Source organism: Lineus longissimus, chromosome 1, assembly GCF_910592395.1.
Source record: "Lineus longissimus chromosome 1, tnLinLong1.2, whole genome shotgun sequence".
Taxonomy (NCBI): Eukaryota; Metazoa; Nemertea; class Pilidiophora; order Heteronemertea; family Lineidae; genus Lineus; species Lineus longissimus.
The window spans coordinates 14,248,277-14,268,375 of record NC_088308.1 but is presented as its reverse complement, the minus strand read 5'-3'; the positions used below and the strand labels follow the sequence as shown (position 1 = coordinate 14,268,375).

At 43.5% G+C, this 20,099-nt stretch overlaps 1 protein-coding gene and 1 long non-coding RNA gene across 2 annotated transcripts in view; one reads left to right on the top strand and one right to left on the bottom strand.

Moving 5' to 3' along the window:
• LOC135488726 (uncharacterized) overlaps window positions 1–20,099 on the bottom strand; it is a 205,003-nt gene that overhangs the window by 112,681 nt on the left and 72,223 nt on the right. The gene's annotated exons all lie outside the window — the stretch shown is intronic.
• LOC135496591 (putative nuclease HARBI1) lies at window positions 6,753–8,572 on the top strand. The gene is made up of 3 exons (XM_064785976.1): window positions 6,753–6,942; window positions 7,105–7,272; window positions 8,043–8,572. The coding sequence occupies exons 1-3, from the start codon at window positions 6,753–6,755 to the stop codon at window positions 8,414–8,416; spliced, it is 732 nt and encodes a 243-aa protein (XP_064642046.1). The 3' UTR covers window positions 8,417–8,572.

Genomic DNA, 20,099 nt, shown 5'->3' with positions numbered 1-20,099 from the left:
CAGCGACTACCGCCATTTTTAAATGGTGGCATCTCTTCTATCGATCGGCCAATCAGCGGCACTGCTTGCTAAAAGTTGAGCCACCGCAAAATTTGAAATCGCCAAAATTCAGTCAATTTGCCTTCAGCGCCAACTGGCGGTGAAAACTATATCAATTCCATTAAAAGTAAAAAATGAAAAAATATTTAAAAATATTCAGCCACATTTGAAAACAATATTTGCTCTGTGGACCGAGGTAAAAAGGGAAAGAAATCTAAACGCGAAATGACCTCATTCTCTTAATACAGGTCGGATCGCGCTGATTTTTCGTTTCTGAGTTCACCTTGGGCAACTCCTAATTTAGCACCGTCAACGAAGTGGCTAGACCTTTCCGGTCAGAAATGTCCAATTTTGTCCACAGATGGGTCCCTAGATGGATGGATGGATGGATGGATGGATGGATGGATGGATGGATGGATGGATGGATGGATGGATGGATGGATGGATGGATGGATGGATGGATTGCAGGACGGACACCATTTGAACAGCTATTCTACTAGCTCCGCTGACTTTGTCAGCTGAGCTAAAAACATTTGATTAGCCCTTTTGCTGCCAAGCAAATTTTTTTTTTTTGAGTCCTCAGTGCCAAGCAATTTCAGGTTAAATTGAAAAAAATTGATATGATCAATTTAAATATTTTTCCTGAGAAAACTATTGGAGATATGTCAAAACAATGCACATGGAAGTTGTTCAGTATGACCTGGACTTCAAATTAAAATTTTTTTAAAGTAGGTCACGCCCTAATTTGCATGCCGCCATCTTGAATAACTAATGAGAATTGAAGATTTTGTAGAATAAACCACTGTAATTTGGAATAAATGTAATAATACAACTAATAAAACTATTTTTATGCATCTGCATGTTTCTTTACTCTTTCCTTTCTAAGTCCATAACCTTGTAAACCCTGAATATGTATTGCTTTGTAACAAAATTGCCAAGAAATACCGATGCGTTATTTACAGAAATCGAGCAAAATTCTTCAAAATTCAATGATCAGCCATTTACTTTGTAGACCAAAAATTACTACTTATGGTGATATGTTGGGATTAAATTACATACCTTCACTCCCTAGAGCTCCTTTTTAGTGCTACCAGAGAACTAATAGTAGATAGGGGGGTCAGGGGTCCCTATGGAGGGGGCCTGGTATAAAACAGCTAAAATTCAGGGTTTCCTCAACTAAACATGAAAGTTCAAAGTTTCTCAGCCAAATGTCCTGTCATAGAATGTATGTAGCAGTCAGATAACTCTATTCTAATAATTGACAACTGTGTGGTACCTTTCGAATTCGGGCCCAGAATCAAAATCATGCATGATATCCAATTCATCGAGTACCTGTGATAATGACATCCGATTCGCCATTTTGTAAACTTTTGGAAGTGATTTTCACCCGAAATCTCAGCAAATCGATATATAACATGTACAGTAGAAACGTAGCGTGGTTACTCCTCTACCACGCCATCTATAGGTATATACCATAAACGACGCTAGCAGACGAAAAATCAATGTATTTTCACCACATAGGAAAATTTCGCCAAAATGCGAAGTTGGCAGCAAAAGGAACAAAAGTCATTGTGCAGAAATGCGAAGTTGGCAGCAAAAGGGTTAATCTTATAGCAATAAGACAATAAAGTAATTCACTACTAACAGTAGAAAGGACAACCTTTTGACTGGCAAATGCTGTCCTTAATTGAAAGTCCTAATTAAACAGTTCAAATTAGCTGGAAAGGACCAACTTGGGGTCACATCATGACATGCTGTGTCATTAACAGAGGGTGTGTCCTTAAAGTAGAGTTGTTTCAGCTAAGGGAAGTTCCACTTTATTCGTATCACATCCATGTAGAGGGATAAAGATGTAATTCGAAAAGGTAATATCATCCCAAGCAGTAGAATCCTTTGTAGTCCATTATGTCATCAAAAACATGTATGGGTGAGGGGTCGAGGAAAGTCCAGGGCCTGGTTGTTCAAAGCACCGATATCTCTTGTCGGTGGATAGTTTGCCGACAAACCACCGATAACTTTAACCACCGACAGTTTTAGGTTGTCAGAAGCTCCGAAAAGCTCGAACTGCCGACAAAACCACCGATATATTTAACGGTGCTTTTGAGCACCGATAAACCTAAATGAAATGGCCAGGGCCATTGTGCTCACCTGTCGATATGAAAGGGAGAGTATGAGGAAGAACTTGTCATTGTTAGGGGTTAATCATGCAATAGTTGTGGGATGGTGTGGTTTGTCTTGAAAAAGTGGAGTTAGTCGTATTGTTTTCCGCGTGCACATGTTACTGATGTTGGAATAAGTGAATCGTTATTTGTGGGAGAAGCTGAGAGATGTTTTCTGGCCAATTAAGACGGGTTTACATGTGTCTTAGCTATTCAGTGACTATTGAAAATAAACAGCGCATTTACATTTTGTAAAACCTGCTGTCATTGGCCGAAATTTCAAATGAATGGGATGTACCTGTGGAATTGCGTGTGAATACGCTATCTTGAAAGGAGTATTTATCCTCGGCTTGCGATTAGAGAGAAATGTTGAAAAATATGATACAAGAACAATTGAAGCAAGGAATGCACAGTATAGAATATGATGTACTGAGTAACTAGGTAGCAGTTTGTATTCATTTTTGAGACAATAACATAGTTACAAGACAGCCCTATAGTCGGATTCATAAGTAAATGTCACTGCCCTTTTGGGCCGCTGCGCAAAAACTACTGGGCCGATTTCTTCAAAGTTTGGTTTTTCTTGAATCTAATTTCGGGACCCAAGAGAATTTTCATATTTCAGTAACCATGGTTACGAAATAATTTTTTTTGTATGTATTGGTGTACATTGACGTAGTGTATTGATTTTGACATTTTCTCCTCTGTACTGCTTATTTCTGGATGCATTTTGCTGAAATGTTCAGGTTAATTTTTTTTCGTGTGTATCTTTAAAGCTGCGAAGTTTCATTTAGAACTATCCATCAAAAAAAATCGGGCCCTCCAGATTCCCCCAAAATGGCCAAAGGGCTCCAAAGTTGACAATTTTTTTCTTTATAATTTGCAAATCTCTAACCTGGAAATTGTGTTGGGTTCCGAAATTAGATTCAAGAAAAACCAAACTTTGAAGAAATCGGCCCAATAGTTTTTGCACAGCGACCCAAAAGGGCAGTCAGTGACATTTACTTATGAATCCGACTATAGCCTAGGCCTAACTATAAAAGCACTGATGACAGCTGTGCTACACTTTCATCATTATCATCATCTACTTTAGTCAACCAGCTCAGATGACCTTTCTTGGGGCAGTGATCGGTAACGGTGAACTCCTTCCGACCCAACAGGCAAATGTTTACATTCGTGTCTCCGTATATCATGGATTCATGTGTATACTAACACCGTTGTTGTGTTGACACACTGACTGACTCTGACTGTGTACATTTCTACAGCGACGAAACGATCACAAAAATGGTTCTTTTTAAGCACTCGTGACATGTTTACAAAAATTAAAGCAAGTGTTTTTAGTAGAGGTTTACCTAATGAGTAGCGTCTGGGTGATTATAAACCATTAACTTGTGTTTAAAAGCCCACACTGTAACGAAAGGTTCCGGCTTGACGCTAATCTCCAATGACGGCAGCTGCCATTTTGCCATACTCTCGAAACTTTGGGATCGTCAAATGCACTGGAAATCACATAATTTCTGACACACACTGCTACAATTCATCATTTTATTTTTCTTTCACAGTATTATTACACACCCCGATTCGCAAGGCAGCTTGTACCAACTGGCTCTGCATTGACTATCCCCATTCCAAGCCGAAGAACAGTGTGACAAGTTTCTCATTTTACCTTCCAATCACAGTCACAATTTTCTAAAACGACCGGCAATGAGGACAAACTAATAATCTCAAACCAATCACAAGAATGTAATCAACACATACGACCTCATCCGAAGAGCGGATGATTAAGTTTTAGCATTGATTCAAGGTGATTTAATTCCTTCTTCATCTCACTTCAAATTCATAAAATGGCTGTCTTCCATACTTGTAGTATGCAGATCTAGTGGCGCAGTACAACACTGCGCATCTGGGATACCCCGACGGATTGCCTCGAACCGCGAAATTCAAAACTGCTGGCAATGTGCCAACTGACATTTTTGCACAATACCGCCACCTAGTGATATGAAACGAAATTAATCTATTTAATATCGAAACCTCTATATCAGGCCAACCTCTAAAACTTCATTTCAAACTTCAATCTGCTGGAATAAAGAAAATGGGCTTCCTTAACCTTGACCTACTTATACCTGAATAGTAGGTCACACTGACCTAAATCTGTGTTAACATGTAGAGATGCCCAATAGGTGTCTACATATCAAATTTAGAGAGTCTATGACCAATAGCAAAAAAACGTGCCATGATCAAAGAAATTTTAGAGTTCGACCTCTGTGACCTTGAAATGAAGGTCAAATCAAAAACCCGTGTGATATGTGATGAACCTTTATTAGATACACCCACCATAAATTTTTTATCGCTCTAGCTTTAACCATAAGCTTCAAAATGACAAAAATAGGTTTTCAAAGAGCACCCCCTATATGGCAGACCAGCAGTCAAATTGAGCTGATTTTCATTCTGAAGGAAGGTCTTGCCTAGGGGTAGCCACACACCAAGTATGAACTTTCTGGGTCAAGCGGTTAAGAAACGTGCCACGATTTTGTCAAAAGTTATCGACGGACGACGACGACGACGGACGCCAGACGCCGCGGTATCGTATTAGCTCACCTGACAGGTGAGCTAAAAACCACTGACAACTCTTGTTGTCAGGCATTCTCAGAAACAAAATGGCCACGCACAGAATGCTCCTGTTTCCGAGACAAGACCACTAATGAATATTCATAGGTTGGCGGGTCGAGGCCTATCAATTAGACGAGTGCATGTTTTTAACTCTCAAGTACATATTTGGAGAGGTATTGAAAAATATTTGTTGTGGCAAGTCTACAGATATAAAGAAATTATTTGATGAAAAAATTAATTTCGAATTTTGCTAATTGGGTAATAGGGGCGTGTGTTTTGAGTTTTTTCTGCCAGTTGGCTGAAAAGAGTGGAAATATCAAAGTCTGTCTAATTTGTCGATTATCAAAAAATTTCCGTGGTCAATCACCAGTTTATTTTTCACCATTTATTTGCCCGACTGTCCGGAATAACATAATCTAAATTTCAGATTCACAACCCCACGCATTATTTGATGCGTCGCGGTCAAACATTGACAATTTAACTGCTAAAAGGCTTAAAAAATCAATTGTGGTCTTGCCTCTTCCCAATTTGATGAAATGAAATGGTCCAGGGACCATGTGCTCACCTGTGTCAAAGGGGAGGCTATGGAGTCGCATTATCACATGGTCCTCCTGTGAAATGTCAACAGTGAATAATCTGCACCAGAATGACATAATTTTGAGAGAAATTGGAGAAATTAATATTTCTTGTTGTACTATAGTTCATGAACAATGAAACTGACAGTGATCTTTGAGTTGGGAAGGTTTATAGTGGTTAAAATTTGGACTTTACCTTTAACTAAGTTTTCTCTCAGCTGCTCAGTGTCACTCTCTGTAGTAATCTGACCAATTGTGCAATAACCACAAGGGCCTCTAGCGATAAATGGTAGAGGGGTTAATGCATTGCTAAAATGGGGTCTGGTCTGCTCTCACTCTGTAGTTACTCCTGCCTTGGAAGTTCTTAGAGTTCTAGTGTTGTAAGAGGGGAAGGAGGAGGAGGGGAGGAGGTGGGGTCAGAGGTGGGGTCAGGGGTAGGGTCAGGGGTGGGGTCAGGGGTAGGGTCAGGGGTGGGGTCAGGGGTAGGGTCAGGGGTGTGGTCAGGGGTGGGGTCAGGGGTGGGGTCAGGGGTGGGGTCAGGGGTGGGTGGATCGGGGGGGGGGGTGAAAAGGGGCAGGTGAGCCAAAAAATGAATGCGGAGGATATATGATGTAACACTGCGAGAAGTACCTGCCATATTTTATTCAAATTTTTCAGACGTAGGAGAGTAATCGCATATTTTCATTGTTGACCTTTGGCCCCCTATTGGCCAAACCGTAAATCGTATGACGCCACGATTCAGTCTCTGAGTAAAGGTCACCCAAGGGTATATATGTACCAAGTTTGAGTTCAATAGCCTCAGCGGTTACAAAACGTGCCACCATTGACTAACAGCGGTGCCGTCGGCGAACTTTGACCTATCTTACCTTGAAAATTAGGTCAAATCAAAAACCCGGAGGATATGTGATGTCCCATTAGTAGAAGTACCTACCATATTTTTTTCAAATTTTTCGGACCAGTAATAAGGGAGAAAACGCATTTCTTCATTTTTTACCTTTGGCCCCCTGGTGGCCAAACCGTGAAGCATATGAGACCGCGTTTTGGTCTCTGAGTAGTGGTCACCAAGGGGTACATGTGTACTAAGTTTCAGTTCAGTGGCTTCAGCGGTAACAAAACGTGCCACCCATGTCTAACGACGACGGACGACAGCGGACGACGACGGACGCTGCGTGATGGTAAAGGCTCACAGGTGAACCAAAAACCCAAAACTTTCCGGCATAGAGAGAATGATTTGGATATATATGATGATGAAGGGTTAAGAAAACGATATAGATTCAGCAGGCTAAGTATTATTTACATCACTGACTTGATAAGGGACAAACTGGAGAGGCCTACCAGGCGAAACAAAAGCCTCTCTGCTGAAAGGCAAGTGATGTTAGCCCTTCGCTTCTACGCCTCAGGGTCTTTTCTCCAAATCGTTGGAGATTTACAGGGATACGATAAGGGCACAGTAAGCAAAATTGTCGTGGCAGTTAGTAATGCTCTGGTTGGCATCAAAGATGACTTTATCAAATGGCCCACAGAACAGGACGAGTGCAGAAAAATTCACACAGGATTCTATGGCTAAACTTTAGAATCCCCGATCGCAAATGACGTAGTTTGATCGCATTCAACTATAAATCCATTGAACAGTGGTGCTTGGTTAGTCAACCGATGACCTTTTTTTGGGGTGTGATCGGGGATTCTAAACTCGTTCCGATTCTATGAAATGGCTGGGTTTCCAGAAGTCATCGGATGCGTTGATGGTACCCACATTAAGATACAGTCACCATCAACCCCACTGTGGTTTCGTGAAAATGGAGAAGGCCCTAATAAACCGACCTACGAGTCTTGCTTCGTCAACCGTAAGCAGTACCACAGTATCAACACACAGGGAATCTGTGACCACAGAGGTAAGTTGAACACATAGGCCTACTGCGTGTACTCTAGCAGTCAGTGAAATGAGTGTGAGTGTATCGTCATGCTTGTGTACATCATGTACATCATGTACATCATGTACATAGACTGTCACCGCCTACACTACACTCGCTCATTTCATGATTTCTGTGGCTATTGGGCACCTGAAAACTCATCAAACGCACAGAAAAGCGCTTTGTAAACAGACATCCACTTATATACTGCGTACCTACTCTGCCAGATCATTAATTTGGGAAGAAACCATGCGATTTTGTGTGTCAGAACAGTCATGACATGTCGACAGTGTGTGATAGCACAAATTTCCTGGCATATGGGATGACATATCTTTCAAAATCGTAACTATAGTGTGATTCAAAAATTTTTTTTATCAATTTCTGTATAATATTTATCTAAACTAAAAATCTAATGAAAGCTTGATCTATGAATAGGTGATTCTTATCATTCTAATGCTCAATCAAAAAAACTTAAAGGGGGACTGTAGGCAGGAGCAGGAAGCTATTATATTGGTCACCTTTAGAAGACTTAGGGCACTGGGTCATGTTTGATTCAGCACTAAATATTCCTCATACAAGGGTGAATAGGTTTGACGTAATGTGAGATGGGAGAGACCCGTATTGACCACTCTGTGTAACTTTATCTTGCCCCTATCCTCTTCTTTGTGTGACTGTGGTACTTATCACTGCCCGAGGATCTCTATAAGGATATCTAGATAAAACTACTAAACATTCTTTTTAACTTATTGCAGGGAAACTTATAAATGTGGTAGCTCGCTGGCCTGGAGCCACACACGACTCCCACATCTTCAAGGAGAGCGAAATTGGACAGCACCTCTCCGAGAACAACATGCAAGAAGGCTATCTGTTGGGAGATTCCGGCTATCCTTGTAAGCCGTTTCTTTTAACCCCCTATCTGACGCCCACAACACGTGCTGAGAAACGCTATAACTCAGCTCAGAAGAAGACACGCAATTCCATCGAGCGTTGTTTTGGGGTGATGAAGAGACGATTTCATTGTCTTCATGGGGAAATCCGAATGCGTCCTGACAGAACATGTAAAATCATCATTGTTTGTTGTGTCCTGCACAATATTGCTGCCGCTGTTTGGACGTCCAAGGCGTGAACCACGACAAAGACATGTCTACCAGTGTCCTAATGATGGGTTTGCTATGCGGAAATTTGTCACTGAACGTTTCTTCTAATAGGCAAACTTCAAATACACATTCAGGGTTCACCGAGTGTATGCAGTAAGATTTACTTTCAAAACAAGCATCACAGATACACCAGCATAATTATCTTTTATGAGTTATTTCTTCCAAAAACAATGAAAAACCTAATGGTATTCACTTTAGCTAAACAGTAACTAACAAATTGGAATTAATGGATGTACGGCGTGTATGTGTTGCTGCAATTTGAAACTGAATCCTGCAAAAGAAAAGGATTTAAAGATTAATTCATAGATAGATAAATATTATTCTTGACCCATTTGACCTGAAATTTGGTGCTGTTGGCAGTGCTGCTGATGTTGATGGCACTGCAGATTCCACACCACCAGAGATTCCAGCCCAGCTTGGCTGTCACCAAAAAGGCTCACTATCTTCTGTGACACGGGGTCTAACGGTCGTGGGCCTGGTCCACCTCCGGTCTTCCTCTTCTCTCTCTTTTCCTTGGCTATCTTATTCTTGGCTCCACTTGTCAGCCCTTGCCATTTGCATTTAATTTCCCTCCAGGTTCTCTGTTCCACCCCCTGGGCATTAATTTTTCTTGAAATATCATACCAAACACTCTTCTTTAGTTTGTTGGTGACAGTGTTTGTCAACTTTGATGTTAAAAGCTTGATGTGTGGCTCGATCTGCTAGGTCGAGCAGCAGAGCCACCTCTTTATCCGTAAAGTTCTTCTTTCTAATAATTTTACCATTCTCTTCTGCAGCAGACAGCTCTTGGTCAGACATTTTTTTTGATACAGGAAGTGAGATGACAAGGTGCATTGTGGGATAATCCACTGACAAATCCACTGACAACTAAAAGGGCCTAAAAATTGGCTTTGAGCAACTCATACTTGTCGGTGGATTACCTATCGGCCGACAACTGATTTGTATCCACCGACAACACTTATCGACCGATAACCTTATCGGTGCTTTGAACAACCGGGCCCAGTGCTCTGGAGTACCTAAGCAGGGAAAAATCTTTTAAAGGGGGACTATAGGCAGGAGCATGGGGGTTAAATTGGCCATCTTCAGGTGACTAACATACAGAGTAAGGGCACTGGGTCAAGTTAGATTCAGCATTAAATATATTCCTTGTAAAAGCTTAAATAGTTTAGACATACTGTGAGGTGCGAGATATCCCTATTCGGGACGTTCTGTAACTTTAACTTGTCCGCCCTAGTCTATAGTGTCCCTTTCATATATATGGCTTTAAATTCTTTTCGAATTTCTGATCTGGAGGTAAAAAAAAACTAATGTGCACAAAAAGGTTGCTTGTGGGCTAAGGCAACTGTCACATAGAAATGAACGATTCATTTTTCACGCCTCACGCGTGAGGCCATACGTGTCACACATGAGGCCTCACGCGTCACGATTCATCCGTCATTTTTTAGGGGATGTCACATATGGTTCACTTTGAACTCGTTCATTTGTCACTTGGCGTTTCCCGCGGACGGAAATGGACTTCTCCGAGGACGAAATGTTGGCCATGTTGCTGTTAATGCAGAACGGCCGCAAAAGAAAGCGAAGGCAACATCGTACAGTATGGTGTAGGGAACATTTCCTGGTCCGAAACACCAGGGGGGAGTTCCACAGAACCTAAAAACATCTCGTCAACCATCCGGATGAGGAACTCTTCTTTAATTACATGCGAATGTCTTATCAAACCTTCGATGAGACTCGTGCTGCCGCATCTCGAACCTATCGGTTGTAACTGGAGAACTCCAATTACGGTAAAAAAAGGTCTGAAACCATCGGATACTCATATTCAAGTGATTTTGACAGCAGGCACCTCCTCTCTGCACCTAGTTCACGTCACAAAGAATTGGCCGTCCAATTCTTTGAGTCATTTATGACATTCATGAGTTCACGCACGAAATGACATGAATCGGCCAAAAATAAAAATGACTACAAAATTAGGCCCTATGTGACATGGTATATTGAAAATACCTGGGGAATTCTTCAGGTCATGAATGACCCGTGAACGCATGAGGTGTGAAAACGTGAGGTCTATGTGACAGTTGCCTAAGGGGAGGCAGGCGATCCTTTTCCATGATGATCATGACAAACATATACTAATATGTAAAGTCACAGACTTAGTGCACCCCCCTTTCTGTCGGGGGAGCTCCCCGAACCCCCCTACGAGCATATGTTAAGTGCAAGCTCCAACAACTACAGCTGTTACAATGGGGGGCACCCCCAAACCCCCCTCCGTCGACATAGGTTTTAACCAGTGCGTTGGGGGAAGCCCCCCCCCCGGTGGACAGTCAACTAGCCCTTCTGTGTCATACTGCTGGGGGGGGGGGGGCGATGGATGTCATGATATTATCCAGTGCAACGGGGAGAGTTCCGCAATTGAATTCCGCAAATAAACGATCAGGGTTCGGAGAGCGCGATCGCTTATGCTACTGGGAACCTTTTGGTCGCTCGTGGGACCCGCTTTGATGATCGCCGCCCAGACCCTCACGTGACCAATTCTCCATTTAAGATGCTGCTACTGCGCATGCGTTATCTATGTGTGGAGCATGGTCAGGCGTAAAATCACATTAATATATAATTTGCCGGGATAAATCACATTAAAATATAATTTGCCGGGATAAAATTTGCTAAATAGTAAAATCACGACATGGGTATTGATCTTATTCGGGCCTACAGTGTGATGCCTATGTCTGTAGATTAAATAGTTCCGAGCGGACAAAAACATATTTATTATATGATATTAGTATCCACAATTACGGATCACAAACGCTTATCATTTATCGTATAAATCAATACCTAAATATAACTATAGCCCCCATATTCCCTGGTCCTCCCCCACTGCTTTCTCATAGCTGGGATCAATGTTCATGTTGCGGATGGTCCCGTTCGGAACCTCGGGGTCTTGTTTGACTCATCACTGTCGATGGCTTCCCATGTTAGAGCTGTTGTCAGTTCTGCCAACTACCACCTCAGAAATGAGGCACTTGCTCGCCACCTCCTCACAAATGAAGCAACCAGGACACTGACTCAGGCCATGGTGTTATCACGACTGGACTATTGCAATAGTCTCCTACTAGGGGTATCCGAGGAACTTGCCGACAAACTTCAAGTGGTCCAGAACAATGCAGCTCGTTTGATAACCCGTACACCACGTAGGAATCACATCAGCCCGGTTCTAGAAGATCTTCACTGGCTCCCCGTCCGTGCCCGTATCGAGTTCAAGGTGCTAACTCTAGTCTACAAGGCGGTAAATGGTATTGCCCCTGATTACCTGCAGGATCTTTTGCAGTTGTACACCCCATCGAGGTCACTCCGATCATCTGACAAGAACCTCCTATCTGTGCCGCGTTCAAAGACTACATCATTTGGTGGGCGTGCCTTCAGTTTTCTGGCTCCCCAACTGTGGAACTCTCTAAGCTGTAATCTACGGGACACTCAGTCACTCCTTGCTTTCAGGAACACTCTAAAGACGGTCCTATTTCAGAAGTACTTTGCTCGCTAGGGGGCGCACTCGAACAGTTTAATTGCTGGATTTGAGCGCCTTACAAGTTTTTATTGTATTGTATTGTATATTGCTTTTCGGTCAACGGCCAGGATACCATCATCCTAACTATAACCCCCACCCCACCCTGGCTATAGACCTCCACGGCGCCTTCCCCCATATTATGATATTAGTATCCATCAACCACGGATCACACACGCTTATCATTTATCGTACAAGTTTATACTCAAATACACAGGGAAAGCATTAAATATGCAGGTCGACCGCCGCCTGGAACAACGCCGTCGCCATCTATTAACACGCGGGTCACGTGAGGGTCTGGGCGGCGATCATCAAAGTGGGTCCCACGAGCGACCAAAAGGTTCCCAGTAGCGATCGCGCTCTCCGAATGCATATGAAATAAACAGCACTTTTGTACAGGATTTAAGCTGTTAAGGCGGACATGCAAATGAAATTTTTTGATCTGTCCTGAAGTATGTGTTGTGGGGAATCCCCCCGAACCTCCCTAAAATTGTTGGGATTATTAGGCCACGGCCGATGTGGAAATGGTTCCGCAGGTGTATATATTGGCAAAAAAAAGTCAATAACAATATTTTTTTCTCGCTAATGGGCAGAGACCACAGCCAAGACCGGAACTGTGGCACAGTCACATAGAGCTTAATATGTAAAGTCAAGGACTTAGTGAGCCCCCCTTTAGGTCGGGAGAGCTCCCCGAACCTCCCTACGAGCATATGTTAAGTGCAAGCTCTAACAACTACAGCTGTTACAATGGGGGGACACCCCCCAAACCCCCCTCCGTCGACATAGGTTTTTACCAGTGCGTTGGGGGGAAGCTCCCCCCAAACCCCCCCCCCCCCCCCCGGTGAACAGTCAACTAGCCCTTCCAATTCCATGTCATTTACCGCTGGGGGGGGGGGGGGGGGGGGCGATGGATGTCATCTGTACTGCGCGAGTTTTGATTGAATTCCGCAAATAAACAGCACATTTGTACAGGATTTAAGCTGTTAAGGCGGACATGCAAATGAAATTCTTTGATCTGTCCTGAAGTATGTGTCGGGGGGATAAAAATCCCCCGAACCCCCCCTAAAATTGTTGGGAATATTAGGCCACGGCCGAGGTGGAAATGGTTCCGCTGGTGTATATATTGGAAGAAAAAAAAGTCAATAACAATAATTTTTTCTCGCTAATTTGCACGCGCAGTGGGCAGTCAAGTGCATGTCAGATGGCACGAAAAGCGTATTCGCATTATTTGGATCATATTGTATTGTTGATTTAGTGTGATTTCGAGAAAACACTGAAGAAACACGTCTTGGCACCAGTTACCAGGCGAGCGCGCGCGTGTGTGGAATAAACTATATGTCACGTGACCTCGGCAAAATTGAAATAAAACGTCGGCATTTTTGTGAGTAATGCGTGATTTAGGCGGCAGTTTTTCTAATTAGAATACAAATAAATGTTTCCTGATTTTTTTAGGCATGTGTCGGGGGGAAAGGCCCCCCGAACCCCCCTAAAATTGAAATTAATTCTTGAAAATTGAAAATCAGCCAATGGGCGCGCGACCCACCGACCCACTGGAGTGACGCACAGACACATAAAAACTACCCCGCAGATTTTTTGACCAAAAATTTTTGTTTCAAGCTATACATTGAATTTCTAATGGAATTCCATTGAATTCCTTTAAAAGCCCCCCTAAGAAGGGGGGCTTATCATAATTACATCGGTAATATGTAAAGTCAAGGACTTAGTGAGCCCCCCTTTAGGTCGGGGGATCACCCCCGAACCCCCCTACGAGCATATGTTAAGTGCAAGCTCTAACACCACCGAACCCCCCTACGAGCATATGTTAAGTGCAAGCTCTAACAACTACAGCTGTTACAATGGGGGACACCCCCCAAACCCCCCTCTGTCGACATAGGTTTTAACCAGTGCGTTGGGGGAAGCCCCCCCCCCAAACCCCCCCGGTGGACAGTCAACTAGCCCTTCTGTGTCATACTGCTGGGAGGGGGGGGGGGATGGATGTCATTCCAGTGCAATGGGGGGAGCCCCCGAACCCCCCCGGCGGACAGTCAACTAGCCCTTCCATGTCATTTACCGCTGGGGGGGGGGGGGCAATGGATGTTATCTGTACTTGTGATAGTTGTGCAAATAAAGAATTTGAATTTGATATTATCCAATGCAATGGGGGAAGCCCCCCCCCCCCCCATTGCATGCATTGCCATTGGACAGTCAATTAACCCTTCCGTGTACCCACTCACTGGGTGATTTTGAGCCTATAGGCCTGCCATTATGACATCAAAATAAATTAGTTTAAATTGTCTTTGGACTTGGTTGTGACTGCCAAGTCAAGTGCCAGTGCCACAAAATGCCAAAAATAATTATTGCGAAAGGTCGTGTTATGGAAAAAGTCTCTATGTATGTTCTGAATGGTAATAATGATCAATTGAATTGGTTTACTGCTGTTAAAATTACTAAATATTGCAAGAATTTGGGAAATTTGAAAGGAAGAATCGAAATCGTGTCTTCATTCGTGTGCGGACGCCACTGAAGCAGACGGCCGAAAGTAGTTTGTTCTCTGTCCGCTAGGGTGCAGAATCTAGATGGTGTATATTGAGAGTTCGGCCAATTTGCCAACTGAGACTTGTTTCACGAATCTGCGCGAGTTTTGACAATAATTTTTTCTCGCCAATTTGCACGCGCAGTGGGCAGTGAAGTGCATGTTAGATGGCACGAAAAGCGTATTTGCATTATTTGGATCATAAGCAAGGAGGATACCGCGGTGACGTCACGGCTTTTTCCAAGATGGCGCTGCATATTGTAAACAAACTCGATCCACGGCCAAGGGAAAATCAAGTCATCAAAAAAGTTAGATTTTTCGCATCAAATCAGAGTTATTAGTACTTTTCTGCTATGAAATAAGTCTTCAGACAATAAGCTATCATTTGAATAATGAAAAGTGCTGTTTTGATGGGGAAAAATAGGGTTTTTTAAACCAAATAGCCGGGCACCGATCTTCCAAAATTAGCGATGGTTTCAAAACAGTCTCCCAGATATGGGGCAATCTCTTCATTATCATAATGGGATTTGGAGTCATGTTTACAGATTTACAAGTTCGAGACCTGTTATACCTAAAACTCGCATAGATCCCCATAGATCCCCTCTATTTGTCGAGTTAGCGCCCCTGTAAGATCATGCATTTTCGGACACTAGAACGAAATCTTCCTGCGGATATCGCGGTTTCGGTGATGATTTAAGGAGAAATTGACTGTTCTTAGAGTTGTATGTGACAGAAATGAGTTCATACTTCATGAATACATGAATATATTATGATATGGGCGAGCTTCTAAGTCAAAACAATAACAAACTCAACTGCATCTCTACTGTATATTGCGTAGTGCATTGATTAGTGTATTTCGTAGTGTATTTTAGCGGAGACATTATTTCCGCACTTTGGCCACGCCAAACGTCTTTTTTATTCGTGGAAGTTAATCTGCTCTGTAAATTTTATTTTACACAGGAAGAATCCATACTAGGTATTGCAATATTTCATGTCTATTGGTGTTTTTGTGTACAGGAGCGCTCCAGACAGTGAGACGTGGAGATGTGTTCAGTGCTGGTGCTGTCAGTAGACTGAATCTGATTGGCCATAGCGATCACTAATATGGGTCGGGATCACGTGATGTGACGTCACCGCGGTATCCTCCTTGGATCATAAGCGCGCAGCAAGGCTTTTCTGCGAAGCGCTACTATGGTTAACGTGCATACGACGTATCCAATGTAAACAATGTTTCTCAAGTCCATGGATTCGTTTCAAATGGCTTAAATTTGACTTAAAATGGCCGCCAGAAGAGATAAACGCGCGAATGAAGCAACTCGACTATTCTGAGCTCCGAGAGAGAACCACATGAATATTCACACTGTTTTTTAATCACACTTCAATTTCAGGGGGTTTACCCCCCCCCCCCCGACATATGTTTTTTGATTTTTGAAACTTTAGTAATAATATCCAAAAGATGCTTAAAATGGATATAATCCCGAATTAATGAAGCAAAAGACGGGCAGGCGTTTCGAGAAAAAAATGTTATTTTGAGATTTCAATAAACCTTTTGAACGAATTCCACATGGGCCGTGGTGGGATCCGAAGACACCTCAAGGAGGAATGTATGTTTTTATAGGGTACCATTGGTTTCATAATAATAATAATAATAATTTATTTGATTTAAAGTGCTAAAATAATGGTGCATACATTTTCTAAGCACTGTACATAATATTAAATGAGTACATTAAAAGTGGTGATTTCATGAGGATAAAAAACAGTTTAAAAACATCCGGAAAATATCAATATTTAAAACATGTATGGCCTACTCTGAATATGTTAGGATAAAAAGATGAGTTTTGAGTTTACTCTTAAAGGTGTTTAGCACAGTGACATCACGTAACCAGCTTGGAAGGGCGTTCCACAGCCCCGCGGCCCGGACACACAGAGATCGATCCCCGAAGACCCCATTTGAACGTGGGATGGCAAGGAGCCAAGGGTCATCCGAGGACCGAAGTCTGCGGCCGGGCGCACGGAGACTGAGAAGTTCCTTCATATACTGTGGGCTCTCCTCATGATGGATGACCTTGTGGGTTGTGAGAAGAACTTTGTAGTCGATACGTGATGTCACCGGCAACCAATGAAGAGATTTTAAAATAGGGGTTATGTGCTCTCTCTTTTTGGACCTGGTTAAGAGGCGAGCACTAGCATTTTGTGCTTTTTGAAGGCGCTGGATTTCACAGCCCGGTAATCCGAGCAAAAGACCGTTTTGGAAATCCAGGCGAGATGTTATTAGCGCATTTATTACTCTGGCACAGGTGGTATTGTCCAGGTATCGTCTGATCTTTGCTATTCTATGGATCTGATAGTAAACCCCCCTCACCACTTGGGACACCTGTTGTGACATAGACATGTTTGCATCAAAAACAGCACCAAGATTTCGAACCTGAGATGAGGGAGTAACAGAGGATGATCCGATCCGGATTGAAGGAAGTGGCTCAAGTCTTGACAGCTTTCTCTTCGACGCAATGATGAGGAATTCAGTTTTATCATCATTGCCCTTCAAGTGATTGGGGCCAAGCCACTCCCGAACATCTGCTACACATGATTCAGCCTTTTTAATGGCAAGGCGGAGCCCTTCTGGTGTGACATCGAACGTATCATATAATTGTATGTCGTCCGCGAAGCCATGACGACACATGTCATGATTTTCAATGATTGCCGCAAGGGGTTTGATGTATATAGAGAAGAGTATAGGGCCAAGCACGGAGCCCTGTGGCACCCCAGAGAGGAGAGGCATTTTGTCAGACTTTTGCCCTTGAACGAGCACCGACTGAGTTCTCGAGCTGAGGTAGGATTTAAACCACTCCAAGGCTGTCCCCCTGATACCAAGCTTGTCCTCAAGTTGTGAGATCAGAAGCTTATGGCTGATAGTATCAAAAGCAGCAGACATATCAAGGAGGATCAAAATCACACCCTGCCCCCTGTCAAGAGCCACATCGATGTCTGCCTTTATACGCAGTAATGCCGTCTCCGTGCTGTGTCCAACTCTATAAGCAGATTGTAACGGATCATACAGGCCATGCACCTTCATATGCAACACGAGCTGCTTCGCCACCACCTTTTCAATGACTTTTGATAGAAAAGGAAGATTGGACACAGGGCGATAGTTTTTGAGGATATTGCAATCCAAACCTGACTTCTTTAGCAGTGGTGTCACAAAGGCATTCTTTAAGCAGTCCTGTACCTGACCGGTCCCAATCGATTCATTTACACAACGAACCAACAGTGGCAAAATTGCATCCAGCACAACATCATCCCTGAGTAGCCAAGTAGGCAAAGGGTCCAAACCGCATGATTTGGGAGGACTCTCTTTGATCACCTTTCGCAGTTGATCAGAGGACACAGGCCTGAAACTGGTCAGACAACGATCTTCCAAAGGTGGGACAGTCGGGCTAGTACATTCATTAACAAAGCCAGCACGAATGGTCTCGATCTTCTCATGAAAGAAATGAGCAAACTTATTTGCCAACTCCTGTTTTGCAGATCTTCTGTTTTTTTCTAAAGAATAATCAATATTCGCTAGCAGGCTTTTTATGCTTCCAGGTATGAAGAGGGTTCTATGTTCCTCGAGTTCTTTGTTCATCAGTCTGGTGTCTTCAAGTCTCTTGGCCAGCAAAAACCCTTTCCAACCAATTTTTTATGCATTAACCATTCGGCAACATGTTGGTGGGGAAAAAACCTGATCCCTAGATCCCTGACCCCTTGAATTGGTTGCCCAGGTACGACCACAAGCAATTGTCTCAAGGAAGCCACCAGTACGACCTCTTGGGAGTCTTGCCAATATCATGCCAGTGAAAAGGAAGGGTAATGATGGTTGAGGGTTGCAGTTACGGTACCATCAAAGGAGTACCTCTTCCTCGCTCTGGGTTAAACGTGTCAAAGGACTACACCATCATGAAGGTTTGGGGGTTCCACTCGAGCGCCCCAGGGTAAGCAGCTCGGAAGGCCAATAGGGGTTTGAGGGGCCTCCTCCCCCCCCCCCCCCCCAATGCACTGGCTAAAACATGTCAGAAGGATGGGGGTTCGGGGGGGGGGGGGGGGTTCTCCATGGCGACAGTTGCGCGAGTTCAATAGAGCTTGCACTTTACATTATAATCTGCCAGAGTCCCAGACTACGATAGTCTGGACACCTTTCGGGGGGGGGGGGACATTTTCCATTTCTTTGCCGGCTATTATGACGATGGAGTTGAGTTGCTGCTAATGCGATACACGGAGAAAACTGTCTATCAAAACAAAAAATTGGCGGAAGGAACTATAGCAGGGTCCCAAACAGGGGGTTTGGGGGGGTTCCCCCCCCCCCCCCCAACCTAAAGGTGCTGCGCGCTTACTAGGGCACTGCACTGATAATATTATTGTATTGTTGATTTAGTGTGATTTCGAGAAAACACTGAAGAAACACGTCTTGGCAACAGTTACCAGGCGAGCGCGCGCGTGTGGAATAAACTATATGTCACGTGACCTCGGCAAAATTGAAATAAAACGTCGGCATTTTTGTGAGTAATGCGTGATTTAGGCAGCAGTTTTTCTAATTAGAATACAAATAAATGTTTCCTGATTTTTTTAGGCATGTGTCGGGGGGAAAGGCCCCCCGAACCCCCCTAAAATTGAAATTAATTCTTGAAAATTGAAAATTAGCCAATGGGCGCGCGACCAACCGACCCACTGGAGTGACGCACAGAAACATAAAAACTACCCCGCAGATTTTTTGACCAAAAAATTTTGTTTCAAGCTATACATTGAATTTCTAATGGAATTCCATTGAATTCTTTCACGCATGTATCTTAAGAGCCCCCCTAAGAAGGGGGGGGGGGGCTTATAATATGTAAAGTCAAGGACTTAGTGAGCCCCCCTTTAGGTCGGGGGAGCTCCCCCGAGCCCCCCTACGAGCATATGTTAAGTGCAAGCTCTAACAACTACAGCTGTTACAATGGGGGACACCCCCAAACCCCCCTCCGTCGACATAAGTTTTTACCAGTGCTTGGGGGGAAGCTTGGGGGGGGGGGCGATGGATGTCATGATATTATCCAGTGCAATGGGGAGCCCCCCAAACCCCCCCCCGGTGAACAGTCAACTAGCCCTTCCAATTCCATGTCATTTACCGCTGGGGGGGGGGGGGGGGGGATGGATGTCATCTGTACTGCGCGAGTTTTGATTGAAGTCCGCAAATAAACAGCACTTTTGTACAGGATTTAAGCTGTAAGGCGGACATGCAAATGAAAATTGTTGGGATTATTAGGTCGCGGCCGAGGTGGAAATGGTTCCGCTGGTGTATATATTGAAGAAGAAAAAAGTCAATAACAATAATTTTTTCTCTCGCTAATTTGCACGCGCAGTGGGCAGTGAAGTGCATGTTAGATGGCACGAAAAGCGTATTTGCATTATTTGGATCATATTGTATTGTTGATTTAGTGTGATTTCGAGAAAACACTGAAGAAACACGTCTTGGCAACAGTTACCAGGCGAGCGCGCGCGTGTGGAATAAACTATATGTCACGTGACCTCGGCAAAATTGAAATAAAACGTC